Source organism: Chiroxiphia lanceolata, chromosome 8, assembly GCF_009829145.1.
Source record: "Chiroxiphia lanceolata isolate bChiLan1 chromosome 8, bChiLan1.pri, whole genome shotgun sequence".
NCBI classification, from domain to species: domain Eukaryota; kingdom Metazoa; phylum Chordata; class Aves; order Passeriformes; family Pipridae; genus Chiroxiphia; species Chiroxiphia lanceolata.
The window spans coordinates 14,927,049-14,942,380 of record NC_045644.1 but is presented as its reverse complement, the minus strand read 5'-3'; the positions used below and the strand labels follow the sequence as shown (position 1 = coordinate 14,942,380).

At 48.8% G+C, this 15,332-nt stretch overlaps 1 protein-coding gene across 2 annotated transcripts in view; it reads left to right on the top strand.

Moving 5' to 3' along the window:
• HPSE2 (heparanase 2 (inactive)) overlaps positions 1-15,332 on the top strand; it is a 109,384-nt gene continuing 94,052 nt past the window's right edge. For both annotated transcript variants that reach the window (XM_032695393.1, XM_032695392.1), the window contains exons 1-2: positions 1-250; positions 1,248-1,405. In XM_032695393.1, the coding sequence (XP_032551284.1) occupies positions 33-250; positions 1,248-1,405 (376 nt within the window). In that variant the 5' untranslated portion in view covers positions 1-32. The remainder of the gene's footprint in view (positions 251-1,247; positions 1,406-15,332) is intronic.

Genomic DNA, 15,332 nt, shown 5'->3' with positions numbered 1-15,332 from the left:
CCAGCTCCTGCCCCCCAGGGCTCTTAGCCCTGATGGCACCTGGGCTGGCCCTCATGGCCGCCTTCTCGCTGCCCTCCCAGGCTGGGGACAGGAGAGCACTGCCGGTGGAGAAACCTTCAGGTGTGAAAGGAAGAACTCTCATTCTCCTTGATGTCAACACCAAGAGCCCTGTCAGGATAATCAGTGAGAATTTCCTCTCCCTGCAGCTGGACCCCTCCATCATTCATGATGGCTGGCTCGATTTCTTAAGGTAAGGCAGGAGCCCCCCGGCGCCCTCCCCACGCCGCCCGCGGGGCGCCCTGGCGGCCCCGCCGCCCAGCCCTGCCGGGCTCCGCGCTGCTGGCGCTTGTTGTGACGGAGCGAGCGAGGCCATGGTTTCCATTAAGATGCACATGTTTGCAATGGAGAAAGCATTTCGGAGACTTATCAGTTATGACTGCAAAAATGTCGTGCTCCCCTGGCTCCGGCAACCGCTCCTCTGCAAAAAGCACAACACGGGGCCGAGGCAGCACGGGGGAAAAGAAGTCAAAAGCAAACAAAAACCAACAGCAGGAACGGGGCCGCCTGCCGAACCCAGCCGAGCCTTCCCCAGGTCCTGACGGGCGGAGAGCCGGTGTCGGCTAGGTCTTCTGAGCCCTCCGCTCCCCGGAATTCCAGCCCTGCGCGGGGGGCTGAGCCGGGCTGCAGCTGCGCTTGGCTCCACCGGCGGTGCGGAGCCGGCCGCGGCCTGGAGGCGCTGGGACGGCCAGAAAGCCCTTTCCCTGCTGGGTAAGTCGAGCAGGGAGAGCGGGTGTCTTCCGCACGCCCGCCTCGAGGGTCCTTTTGGCTGCCGAAGGAAGGAGCGGGGCGAGGATGCGGGAAGGCGCGAGCGAAGCGGAGCCGGGACGGTTCCCGCTTTTCTCTCCTCCCCGCTCCTCTCCCCTCCTCGGCGATTCGGCCCGCGGCACGGTCCCGCGTGGCGCTGAGCGCCTCTGCCTCCGGGACGCCGCTGCACTTGTCCGGGGGGCGCCGGCAGGGCGGGGGTAAGCCGGGCCCGCCGGCCTCCGGGCCACCACCGGCGGGTGGGGCGGCTCCTCTCTTCGGGGCCGCGCTGCTCGGCCGGCGCGGAGCCCCGCAGCCGGTGGTACCGCGTCGCATCGCCCCGGGCGGGTCCTCGAGCCCCGTGGTCGGTGGTCGTTGACGGTCCCGGGGAAGCGAGGGCCCATCCCGGCCCTCGGCGCCTTCAGTCCTCTCTCTCCTCTCCCCAGTTCCCGGCGGCTGGTGACCCTGGCGCGGGGCCTGGCCCCCGCCTTCCTGCGCTTCGCGGGCAAGAGGACGGACTTTCTCCAGTTCCACAACGTGAAAAACCCGGCCAAGAGCCGCGGCGGGCCCGGCCCCGACTACTACCTCAAGAACTACGAGGACGGTGAGCCCCGGGGCCGGAACGGGGGGCGGGCGCGGCAGCGGGGGGCTGCGGGAGCCGGGCGGTCCTGCTCCGCCTGCCCTGCTCTCCCCTCGCCCGGCGGGGCTGTGTCTCGTCCGGGCACGCTGCGCCGGATACCGGGCAGGGCAGAACTCCCGTACCCTTTCTTTACCGAGTGAGGGGAACCGGGAAGCTCGGCGGAGCTCGGCAGCCCATTGCCGGTGGATCCGGCGGGTGCCAGCCTCCGGGAACAAAAGACCGGCACGGGGGAGCGGGACTTTTCATATCCCCCCCGCCCCGTCCTCCGGTTCCCTTCGTCCCCGAGCCCCGAGCGTGCAGCGCCAACTCTAGAGGAGACTTTGCCGCGGCTCCTGGCTGGGACCGGGCATCGGAGCCCCGGTATGCCTGTGCACGCCCCGTCCCGCGCTCCTCCCGCGGCTCTCGGGAGCCTTTGCCTTTCCCCACGGACCTCGCCGTTGCTCGCGTTTCTGTGCCCGTCGCAGCCTCTGGGCTCCCCACCGGGCTTGGTGGCGATCGGTCCCCACGAGCTGGTGCCCAGCTGGGGCTGGTCCCGCTACGGACCTCTCTGCCATCCATGGTCTTTCGAAAGTCACCGCCTGGCCTCGGCTTTCCGCTGCTCTCCTCCCCTCCTCGCCGTCTGCCCTCTTCCCCACCCGTTCGCAGTACACAAAAGGCTTTCACCTTTCGCGGCCCTTAATTCACACAAAGAAAATGCGTAGAAAAGTTAGGGCCATGTCTCCGTCCTAAGGTCCTAAGGCATTTCTTTTAAGAAGCAGAATACCATGTCCATATGCAAGAATCCATTGATTTTTCTCTCTTGCTTGTTTTTTTAAAAAAAAAACCAACAAAAAACAACCAACCAAACAAAAAAAAACCCAAACCAAAACAAAACCAACAAACCAAAACCGAAGAATACCGAACTTTTTTTCTTACTCAACGACTTACAAAAATTAGCTGAAGATATTTCCATAAGTAATTTTGAAGGCCAATTAATGCCAGACAGATCCCACTGGGCAGGTCTGTAGAACAGAGGAAATTTTGCAGAGATCTAGTCAGCAGTGCAGTGCTGAATGGAAAAAACAGATGCATTTGCCAGTTTTCTGATGGCTCTTGCTCCTGCTGTTTCCCCACATAACATCTGAGATGAATGTCTCTCTATTCCCACACGCAGGCAGGTGGGTGAGTTTTTGTGCTCCATCTTTCACTTGGTCTCCTAGCTTAAGCAATCTCGATGTTATTCCTTGTTTTTCTTTTTGTTGAAGGGTTGAAGGGTTTGTTGTAAGCTCTGCCTGCTGAGGTGCACTTCAGGAGCCTGCCACAGCCACCTTGAACAGAAGAAATTAAGTGTCATGAATAAAATTGTGGATAGGACTCACACAAAACATTTGTAAGAATAAATTTTCCCACCTTCAAGATTTCAACAACTTGCAGGAGAGAACTGACACTTATTACATGTCTTCACAACAGCTTTCATGTTAAGGGAGAACTGAAATATTTTGCCTTTTTTCAGTTTTCCTCATGGCAATAAAATTGAAATGTAGCAGCCTTCAAAATGAAGCTTTTCATAGAAGTTGTAACCACAGGTCTTAACTTTTCATCACTTAAATATGGAACAGGACCATTGTGCATGTGGGTGAAGGAAGGAGGGGACACATGTGGTGTGTATCAAGCATCGATGTAAATCAGAAAGGTGTGGTAAAAGGGATTTCCTGCCTGGAAGCAAAGCTTTTGTATTTGTTCTTAAGAACTGTGTGCAAACTCTAGGGCTAGAGTTGCTAGTAGCTCACATCCTTTTGTGCTGGGGCTTCAGTAAGTGCTTCACTAGAGAGATCCAGTTCTCCAGAATGAAATCCTGATGCCACCACAGCTCTTTGCCCTGCTATACTGTATCTGAGCAGCCATCTTCTCCATTTGGAGCACTGGTCTTGTTTTTGTTCCCTCCTCTGTGGCTCACCCAGGACCTGCTTGGGATCAGGGCATACACTTTGCTCTTGCTGCAAAGAACTTACAGCCTCAAAAAATATGGCAAGCAGCACCTGTGCATGGCGGAAGCCAACAAGCATCCTGCTAGGTACCCTTCCCTCTCCCCAAGTTATCTGAGGTGGTTGGGGGTGTTTTCCATGTCTGTGGGCTTTTATATGTCCAGTACCTATTTTCTGAAATTTCTTATGGTGGCATGGGAGTGGGGAAGAAGTTGGGGAGCTTGATTAGTTAAAAAAGTCAGAAAATATTTAAAAGAGAAAGAAGTGAATTTCTAAGTCTTATGCATGACCCTAGTGATTTTTAGTGACATGACAAGTGATAGTTTGCTTGCTTTATACTTTGAATGTTTGTCTTTTCATCTGTTCTCCCTATGGGTGCACACAGACTCTAGGCCTGTGACTCCAGTGCCTGGGGAGCTGGAACGCAGCTCCCATAGGTGTTCCCATGTGGCCTGTGCACAAGTGGGGAGAGAAGGGCACATCTTATGTTCCTCTAAGCTGCAGCAACTGATTGGCTGCAGGACTGAGAGGTGAAGGGCACATGCACAAGACTGCTCAGAGAACTGCAGTTGCGAATGAGTAACTGTGAGTGGTGTTCACACCACAGGCAGTTGCATCCTGCTGTGTGCTCACAGGCCACACTGGTGTGGCCATCAGGCATTCAGATGGGCAGCGGCAACAGGACTGCTTTGCATCATCCTTCATGGATCCTGTGACCATGCTTGCTGGAGTTCAAATGAATCTCTATGCAGGGATCTTCATCCTGTAAATCCCCCCTGCCACCCTATTGCTCTTCAGACCAGGTATTCCTCAGTGCTGCCTTTGATGGTCTTTTCTGTCTCTGTGGTGCTCTGTCTTCCTGACTATCAGACCTCCACAGAGATTCACTTTACTCTTCACCCCTTTGGTTAAAATTGTATTTGTTTCCCTTTCAAAGAGTTACAACCATGCATACCTCCACCTTCTGAAAATTGCTTTTACCTAGGCCTGCCTTTGGGTTCACTAACCCATCTTTTTCCACTTCTTTCTTCCATGGAGAGCATGGGTACTCTCTGAGGGTTATAGAAATTGCTTTTGGTTTGTATCTGAACTGTACCTCATTTTCCTGAGACAAGGTGCTTCCTTTAGGTTTCAGAGTAATTATTTTTTTTCCTGTAAGCACAGACCTGGAAATATCGTGTATTACCAGGTGTGTACCTCTTTCTTTTGGAAGTCTGAGTAGCCTCACCTGAGTCTAGACCAATCATGTTTGGTCAGTAAAGGTAACAAAGCAGTGCATGCTCTATGGTGGCTGCCTGTGATGCTCAGGAAGAGGGTGCATGTGGCAACTTGTTTCAGCACTGAATATAAAACTGGCACAGCAATTTCATCACCTGGTGGCAGATTTGTTCGTACCTGTCAGAGCAACTTGTAAAAGTGGTTGCCTGTGACAAATGGTCTTGATGAGCCATAGGGTGTGCAGTCCCTGTTGATAGTAGCATGGCTATATGTACCTCCTGAACTTTGCTAAGTATTAGAAAGTCATCTAACCTGTTATATTAATACCCCATCTATATTGTATACCAGGTAGCTGCCATCCCATCCAGCCCCTACTTTGGATGGTCTTTTCTGGAGTCCACCCTATTTGGATATAGCATCGGCCAGCCTGAGGTCTGTTAGAAACAGAAATCCTGTTTAATGTACGTCAAGCTCCGTGGTACCAGGAGGTGGGGCTGTGCCGGAGACTTTGTAACACATGATGATCAAGAGGTGTAACATTTTTAGCATGAGAGACTTTTCTCTTCTTGAAATATGCCCTGCTGAGTTTGTTTTTCTTCACCAGCTGTTCTCAGTGTTGTGCTTTGTTATCTGGAGATGTGTTTCTGTCCTGCCACAGGTACATGTCTGATTCCAGGGCAGGTACCAAGATGTAAGATCTCATGCTGCTTTTGCTGTTGGATTGCTTAACAAGCAAGCTGTTTGGCCTGCCCTTTCAACTGCCTCCCATGTGCCAAGGACCAGTGGGGTCTGAGGAATGGAACAATTAGAAACATTGGTCTCCAGGAAAACAGGCTTGAGCAGCTCCTCTTTGGAGCAAAGGCACAGGCAGTTGCCAGTACAAAACCTCTTCTGAAGCTGAGTTTGTTAAAACTTGACTTGCATGCTGCCCTGGAGGTTGGTGTTGAAGTGCTGTGTGTAGTGTGGAATTCTGGTGTTGTTTCGGGGGGGGGCACTGCAGATGCTGCCTCAGTGCATGAACCCAAAGCCCATTTTGGAAGCTCCCTGCTCGTGCTACAGCATGAGTTTGGTGGGTTAATGTGGGGCATCCTCATCTGCAGTGAGGTCCTCAACTGCTTCTCATCTCAAACCCACACAGACCAGCTTTGGACAACCTGTGGTGGCATAAACATTGCTTACAGCTTCCCGCTGTGCATATGTGCAGTGAAGGAAAACTCCAGGGAAAAAGAAAAGTTACTCGTAGCTGGAACTCTTCAAGATGCATTGGCCCAAGTGTGTGGCTTCTCCCTCCTGCCCTCAGGCTTTGTGTAGCCAGTGGGATTGTGTGGCTGAGAAGAGACCAAAGGATGTTTTGTGTGGCCTTGTGTGGGCCACGACAGGGAAAGGGGAACGGGAGCACATCTGCATGTTGTAGGTAGTGCATCAGAAAATTTTCTGAGCTGAAGTGCATATGGACAGCACATTTCAAAAATGCTCTTTTAATTGCTGTTAAGTTACTTCCTTCTATTTTATCTCATTTTTTTTTCTTTGATAGGATACCAGGCATCTGGAAAAATGGCCAATTACAACCAAAAAATTGAAAAAGACATTTTTCTTAAGCCTTCCATACCAGTCAGGAGATTTTGCCATATAGTATGGGAATTTTCACATTATGCTGTGTAATACTGGCATAGGTTTTCTGTGTGTCCTTTCAGTGTTGGATCCATTCCTTCAGGCACCTTCAGGTAACTGACACTGCATCTAAACCTCAAAATTTGTGCAGCAATGGGAACATCTTTTCACCCTTGCTCAGTCTGTATTGCACAGGCATCTCCTAGGATGCCATGCTGTTAGAATATGTGCAAGGGTCTTAGGTATTGGTTGGAAAGGAAGATAATGAACTCTTAAATGGCCTGGGGATTCCTTTATATGTTTGTGTGGTTGCACAGAGGCTGGAGCTGACCTCAGCTAGGGCTCCTGCTCCCATTCTTCTGCTCCTTCTGGCATATTCCTGCCCTCTCCTATGCCTGGAGCATGAGCTTATATGGTGATTCAGTTCAGAGACTTCAGCTGGCCAAAACCTGATGGTGGAGAGGTGAATGCACTTCAGCTTGTTCAGCTGCTGAACTGATGAATGCTACATGACCATGAGGGTGTAGAGGACAGTGCTGCATTGAAAGGAAAGCCTGCACTGAAAGATGGGACTGCAGCAGCCTCAGTCTCAGTCAGAATAAATCGTACAAATCTATGTCCTGAAGGTGGTGAAGCTCACCTCTTGATTCTCTGCCATCAAAAGGGTTGGCCCCCATGCTTTCTATATTCTCTACACAGTGTCCTTCTGCTGCTTCCCTTGTGTTGGCTCTGGCACATTTCTAATCCTCTGCTAAGAGAGCAGAAAACTAATTCAGGTTAAAAAATTGGCAACTGTTTTACTGCAAATTTAGTGAACAGGATCATAAGGGTCATCAGAGGGTTTGAGGATACCTGAACCAGAGCGAGGGAGGGTTATTGCCAAGTGACTGGGACTGTCCCTTTGGCTCTGCCAGCTCATAAACTGTACAGCAGATGTTTCTGAATGGAGAACCATCCTATTGTCCTGGTAAAAATGAACAAACAAGTTTTTCTTTATTCAAGGAATCATTTTCTGTTTCTGGTCACCCAGAGCCTCTTTTTTGTCTGCTTTGTGTCCCTTGACAGTTTAGACATTTGTCCTTTCAGAGCTTGAAGAAAAAGCAGTTGGGTTTTTTGCCCTGTGAGTATTTCAAACACAGTCCCTTAGGGAGGGATATAGAATTTCAGACATCACAAGCACTCAATTCCCAAGACATATAGATCCTCTGATGTCCTTTGGACTTCTGGAATTTGCCAGACTCGGGGCTGCTCTGTGTCTTGGCCTCAGCTCTGAGGGAGCCTCCTGCTCTCTAGCTCAAAGGGACCACAACTCCAGCGAAGGAGCTGCAACCTGCTCTGTCTGTGAAAGGAGTCCCAGTGCTCAGTTATTTCCTCAGAAATTAAAAAAAAAAAAAAAGCCTCTAGAAATCATGTTACACAAGGCAAGGGAGATACTGCCTGTGCCAGAGATATTTCCAAAGATTGCCTATTTATCTCCATTTTTTTCTTTTTAATTTTCAAACTATTTTGCTAGAACCATGAATGAAAGTTGCTTTAATAACTGCAGGAAATGGTGTAATCAAACAATTAATTCCTGGTTTCTTAGCTGTTTGCTGGTGTATGCACGAGATAAAAGATTTCTATGGTTATATATTTGATTGTTTGTAATAAGCATCCTTAATTCTCTAAAAAAATTACATGTTTTTGTTAGTTTCACACTTCTTTCTATGCTACATCTTTGTATGACTTAAAAATTATTAACGTGGAGTTATATGCACAGGGGAAAGACTTATGACTTTTGGTGTACAACTATATGTTCTAAATTAGCAGTTGCTATTCAGGGAAAATGTTTTGAATTTATTATGGATTGGTCTCTGAATACATTTAGGGAAGTAAAAAGTGAATCTAATATTAGGAATATTAGAAAACAATTGGAAAAACTCACCGAGAGCATTCTTATGCTATAAGTAAACTAGGTGCTGACATACAAATCAATGTAAAGAATATATATGTGTTGAATAGGGTGATGGAACTAATCAAAGTCAGAGGTTTCATTCAAAGAGATTTTTCAGCTCAGAAAAAATGAACAAGATTATGATAAATTCTGTGAACTCAGTGTCATGCAGAGAAGACAATTTGGGAATGATTATTTACTTGTTTTCATGTCAGAAGAAACAGGGAACATCCAGTGGAATTATTGCACATAAAATGAACAAATATGATTTTTTTTTTTTAATAGTGGGAAATAACTTGTGGAACTCATTGTCAGGGAATTTTTCCCAACCAAAAAAAGAAAAAAAGACACTGATGTGTCACAAATTTATCCACTGAAGACAGACAGGATGAGAATGCAGTTTCTGTCTTGAGAAATCTCTTGTCCTTCTAAATAAAAGTTGTCTTCCCAATTTCACAGGCACTGGGCATTTTGTAATAATTTCAGCAGACAAACTGTTTTTTAAAAAAATTTCAAAATGTGTTGGTTTTAAAAGTAGGTATTTTACAAGTTTCACAGTGTGGAATTCATAAGAATTTGGCCTAATCACTCATTAAACATCTATTTAACTAACATAATTTCCTCATTAAACATCTATTTAACTAACATAATTTCCTAATATTCGATTTTTCTTTCTTTTTTTTTTTTTTTTTTTTAGTGAAAGCATTCAGTTTTTGTTAGCATAAAATCGTTTTAGTTTTTTTTTTTTTCCTTTTAAATTCCCTTTTCAAGGCTGGAAATCTGAAGCAAACAATCCCTTTAGGAAGATGGGCAAACTCAGCTTGTTCTCGTGCCGTGGCAGTGGTGACTGTGGCTTTGCTGCAGTGGTGATGGCTCCAGGCAGTGCTGACTTTAACACACCCACAGAAAGCTGAGTTATTTCTTCCCTTCACCCTTCCACCACACATCCCTTTGACCATAACCAAATCCCTCCTCCCTGTCCACAGAAACCTGGGGCTGTGCCCTTCTTCTCCCATCTTGCAGGTGATCAGCTGCAATAGTCCGTGTCTGCTCCTTAACGCCTGGAACAGAATTGCCTATGGGCAGAGGGTGGCATGAGCCGTGGGACGGTTACTTGCACACAGGCCATGCTGATGCTGTGTAAATTCTCAGCTACAGAATCTCACTCTGTGCATCAGGGAAACACCCCCAACCCCGGCTGGGAGCTGTTCTGTCCTGTGTGCCATCCTGGAGGTGACACAGCTTGGGACCTCTCTGTCCTGGTACTGGTATGGTGGGAAATGATTAGTGCAACCCCTTGGTGCAGGTGACTCGCAGAAAGGGACTGGTAGAACTCAACTAGTCCTGGGGTGCCCAGGAAAGGGCATCGCTGTGCTTGTGCCACTCCTGAGGGTGTTTTCTAACTTGTTCTTCAACATTCCCGTTGGTAGTTTTCGGTGACCTCTATAGGCTGCATGCGCGGAAGGGGGAACAGCGATATGTGCGGGCACTCGGACACGGACCAGCCTTCGCAAAGCAGCATCCTCCGGCTCCGCAGCCTGGCGAGCGGAGAACTCCTTTGGGAGCCCCACACATCAGCCGCTCCCGGCGGGGTGGGGCAGGCGGGGCGGAGGTCCCAAGGCTGTCCCAAGGCGGACGCTCTCCCGCGCCCCGCCGCTGGGATTCTCACTCCGTGCACTGATGGCTCCCGGGAGCCGCAGCTCACCTGACCGCCACACGGGTGTGCTCCCGCCATACCGCACGGCGCCGCCGGGCCCGCACCGCGCCGCGGGACCCGCGCCCCGCCGCCCCGCAGCGCCCCGCCGCCGGGGTCCGGCCCGCCGTGCGCCGCGGGGCAGGCTGAGCTGGCCAGGGTACTGACCCGGCCCGGCCCCGCCGGCGGCACGGCTCCCGGTCCGCCGTCTTCGGAAAACATTTGGCATCCTCTGGGGCTCCCACATCTGGAGTTCTTCTTTCGCACTCCTGGCAGGAGCTGCTCGGTTCCGTGTTTTGCCGGGCAGTTTATCACTTTTTTCTCTCTCTCTCTTTTTTTTTTTTTCCTTCATTTTCCATCGAGGCTCAGGAAGGTAGTGAGTGCCGCCCTGCCCACTCGGGGCTACCCTTCCCAGAGCCTCCGGGGTACCCTCCTCCTTCTTGAGCTCCTTACATCTGTCTCTTTTCTGTTTCATCTTTTAAGATTTGGGGACTGTGGGCTCCTGGCTGTCTGTGTCCCTCGGGTTGCTCTTGCTGACATTTCCCCTAAGCTTTCAGAAGCTGTGGTCTGCCACCCGTTTTCTCTCAGTGCTTCTGGTTCAGCAGAGTGGTGCAGAGACTTTGCCTCCTTCCCTGCACTGACTACAGCCTGGTGGGCTGTGAGGGACCAGGTACTGAGTGCTTTGGCAAGCTGCATATCCAAGACATCTGCCCACTGTTTAAACTGGAACTACAGTGACTATGGGTTCCACCTCCATTTTTAGGTCTTGGGTAAGCTTCTTGGCTCCTTTAATCTGAGAAAACAAGACCTTGCGTGTCTTACCTCTGCTTCCTGAATGTCTGCAGTGACAGCTCTCTGAGAACCCCATGAAGATAAGTCAGAGAGTGCTCCAACATCTCTGCCCTGCATGCCTTCTGCCAGACTCTCCCAGGGATTTGCCTAAATGTGACTTGACTTCCTTATGCTAATCCTCATCACAGCAGCTTTATCACAACACTGCTCCTGCTCTTCATTCCTGGGCCTGCCCTTTGTCCCCAGGCCCTGCTGGCAGTGCACACAGAGCCATCCCTGTGGTCCCCAAAGATGGAGGTCACACAGGACCGACCCATTGATGTGGCTTCCTGCACTCCCCAGGGTCCTGGCCCCTGAACCTAGTCCTGGGGCAATGGTTCCTCCACATAGGTCCACCTTGGCCCTGGTTTGGGTTTTAGAAGTCCTCCATTCCTTTTAGCAAATAAAACTCCCTTATAGCAGTTTGAAGAGAATTGGAGACAGCATATTGACCATCTAGTGTCAAACCTCTCTGCCTCTCAATGTTCTCCTCCTTCAGGGCCTCCTTGATGTGTTTTGCTCCATTTTGTCTCGGGGTGGGAGGGTGTACAACTGTTGCCTTCAGTTCTGCAGAAAGGGAAATCCATCACCTAGGAAGGTGAATGGCTATTGTTGGGCTCCAGGTGCCACTGATACTGTAGTAACAGCCTTTCTGGTGTGGGAGAGAGGTAAGGTTGTGTTTCTCAATCTTCAGTTCTCCAAATATTTCACACAACAGCAGTTCAGGATTTTATCATTCATTAGTTGAGTAGAGGCCCAAATCTTACACAGTGCCTACCTAAGAGATTGTGCACTAAAGCACATGGTCAAGGGGTGTGTGCTCATTGTCTGCAGAGGAACATTATTCCTTCCTCTTGATCCATCTCATCTCCCCACACAGATGCTTCTGTGCTGGATGTAGAAACACTTTTTGTGATTATACTTTCATGATAGCTGGATGCTGCCCTGTATCCACTCCTGAGTATGCTAGCTGTGGGTGGAGAGAGAGCTCATGTCCCTAACTACAGACCATGGGTACTTTAATGACATCTCTGTTCTGAGCAGTCTGCTTTAGACAGACTTTAGAGAAGCTGTGCTAATCCCAAACTATGCAGGAAAGAGAACACAGCCTGGGCGAGACAAGTGTAGTGACTCTAGGAGGATGCTCAGAGACAGGAATATAATGTGGCTTCCAGTCCTTCACCTCAGGTTTGGAGGCAGTTCCCTGGCAGCCCAAGATAGAGCAGAGCTTTGAACCTAAGTTTGCTGAACCTGAGATTGGACACTTCAAAAGACAGGGGTATGACTGTTGAAAGCAACTTTGATGTTCCTTGATGTGCATAACAATGGTGGTGCTGGAGCGTTTGTGTGGAGCAAGATGTCAGTCTCTTCTGACAACAAGCTCCCTCAGCAGCTTCTAGCTAGATGGGAATTGAACCAAGCTGGAATGTGTATGTGGAGCAAGACATGACTCTCTTCTGACATAAACTCCTTCAGAAACTTTTGGCTAGATAGGAATCAAACCAATCAAAGAGCAACCTCATGATGCAAAGAGTGACCTCATGCAGCGTGGTAGAAGAACTCCAATTTCCACCCTTCCTTATCAGAGGTGGCTGCCTAAGCTTTTCTAAGAACTAGACACAGCATCTGGTGCCTGTGGATCTGAACATGTTGCAGAGTTTATTAAACTCATAAGGGACCTTGCAAGGACTAATTTTCACCACTCCCCTCCTGCTTAGACTGTTCACATCTTACTTGATTCTTGTTCTGCCCTGCTACTCCATCATTCCATTTCCCCAGCAGGTGAGTAGGTCTAGGAGAGGGAATATCATATTCTTACATCACGATATGACTTATAAGATGCTCATATGAAAAGAAAACAATTATTAAATAATCTTCCTTCCTCCTGAGCTGAGTATCAGGAGTTAAAAGGGTACAGACACTTGTTCATAGAGTTAGAAGATATGCTGACCTGTGATAGCTGCAGTAAAGATAAACAAGCCTTCTTCATCACCTCCTCGACAGGCAAGGTTAAATGGAAGCAAGGGATTACCAGAATGAGATTTAGTCTTTTCTCATTATTTAGTGTCAAACACACCAGTAACAGGGTTGTAATATAAATGTTGTGAGACTTCTGCACTTTCCTGAAAGGGAGGGGTCATCACTGTAAGAGAGGAACAGCTAGGCAGCTGAAGGATGAAAGGGCCAGTAGGTTATGTGAGCATATGACTTGAGCTTTCTGAGGTAAAAGGAGACTTGAGCAGGGGATGGTCATTCGATAGGTGGATCCAAGAGGTTTGGACCCTTTTTTCGGGTTGCTCTTGCTGCGTGATGGTTGTGTGACTGACGTGTTGGCTGGTGCTGATCCAAGTGTCTGGTGAAAATGAAAACGAAAGCTGAGGTTTGGCCATCTCCCTTTTTTCTTTCCCTTTTGCTGTAGACATTGTTCGCAGTGACATTGCCCTGGATAAGCAGAAAGGCTGTAAGATCGCCCAGCATCCTGACATAATGTTGGAGCTACAGAGGGAAAAGGCAGCTCAGATGCACTTGGTTTTGTTAAAGGAGCAGTTTTCAAACACATACAGCAACCTCACACTAACAGGTAAGGCTGCAAGACCAGCTCTGGAGCTAGAAGCTGGGCCTAGTTCTTGATAACTCACAGGTGTGTTAAAACCCTCTGGTTCTTCACCTCTGTATGAATCAGCATCTCTCTGGCTGCTTCTGTTTCCTACCAAGATTACTGGGTATTGGGAGGGAAAGGACCTGCAGGAACTGAAGGTGGACTCATAAGGCCTCCGCAGCTGGCACCTATGCAGACACTCCAGATTTGGTGCCCCCGAACAGAACATTTTCTACAGTCTGACCTAAGCAGAATACCACAGCATTGAAGTGCTGAAGAAATCTCCCTGCTAACTGTTCACGTTGATGGGTCTGCAGCAATTACTAAATTTGGAGTCCTCTAAGCTGCAGCTGATTTTTTTTTCTTTCCAGAGCATGCACTTTGTGTGAACCCAGTAAATATTAAAGAGCAAATATAAAGGGATAATGGCCTAGACAGAGATGAGAGGATACTCTTTTTCTGGCAACTGTTTGTATTATCCAGAGAACAGACTCTCAAAGGATGGAGGAGACTGCCACATTTTGGATACACATTTAATGGTGCTTGTAAAGGACTGATGTCTTCAGGCAGTGAGTGGGCAGCAGGATGGGATCCCAGCAGCCAGCAGGGTCCTTTCATAGCTGTTCTCCTTATCACTACAGCTGGATGAGCCACAGATGATGGGAAGGAGGAAGAGACTAATAAATCAAATGAGATCCTCTTCTCCTCTTGACAGGTCTCTTTCCTGCAAAAGGCAGGCAGGCATCTGATTTTTATAAGAGGGAGGGCCCTGAGCTCTGTCTGGGGAGGAGATGGTGGCTCTTGTGTGCTGCTGGGCTGGGAGAGACAAACGGGTCCTGCACAACCTCCCCCCTCTCTGCTGCCACCCCTAATTCAATGTCCAGCCCCTGCCTTGAAGCCAGCATGGGTTTGTGTCCTCTCCAGTGTATCAGTGAGCTCTGGCACTCCTGGGGACATCAGCTGTGCTGGACCTCTTGGGGACCCCACAGCGCTGGTGATCTCAGTGCTGTCAAAGGGCTCAGCCCAGGGGGTCACTAGGCATTGGAGTGTGGCTGAATTGCATCATTCCTGAAGGCCCAGCATTTAAATGGGATCCTCAGAGCCGTTTCTCATTCTCTGTAATGTAATCCACTTGGCTGTTTATTCCCAGTACAACTGCTGGAATCAACATTGTCAGCTTTTCCCCTGACAACTTGCTTACTTTCCACTAAACAAACTTCCCTAGAGAAGTGAAGCTGCTCTCCCCTATCCTCCTTCCCTCTCTGCTTCAAAAGCTCTCTGGCATTGCTCACATTTTTTACAGAACCTGCAGAGCAGAGGTGTTACCTGGTTATCAGCTTAGCTCTTAGCCTTTCCAAGTATGTTTACAGGATAGTTCAGAAGGTTTTAACTCTAACTCTCCAGAGGAGAGAGAACAATTTCACCAGAATATTACCCAAAGAACTATTTTAATGTCCTTTAACTCCCTTTGAATGTGAGCAGAGCAACTTCATAATTGTTATGAAGTTTAATCTTTTATTTCATAGACATAGTCTGAGAACATAGACTCTAGACAGCTAAGCATAATATTTAACTGGAACTCTACGAACTTGTGTAAATATTTCCCTTCTCTGTGATGGATCTGGTGTTTGGGGTGGGCAGAGGGGGTTGTACATCTGTAAGAAGGTCATTTCTTACCTTCAAAAATCAATCAGCCAGAGTTTGCTTGAGGACTTCTTTTTGTTCTGCACAGTGGGTTTGTACAGTGCTATATAGAGAGTCCCCAGGTCATGAGGAAAGGTGTTGGAGCAAGAATGCAGATGCAGTTTAGGGAGGGACAGTGAAGAATTGAGTTTCCAGGGATGGAGTATCCAGTGAATCCTTGAGAAGAGGGTTTCCTCCTGGGGATCTCCATCTAGGAGTCACTTCTGACCTTCAGTGTCCAACTTACTGGAGGAATATTGAACCCCACACCACTGTGTGAGAGGCGTCCTACTACTGCTAGTTCTTGCAGCGCTTTAATTGTACCAAAGAAATGTAAATTGAGTATCTTGCCCAAACTG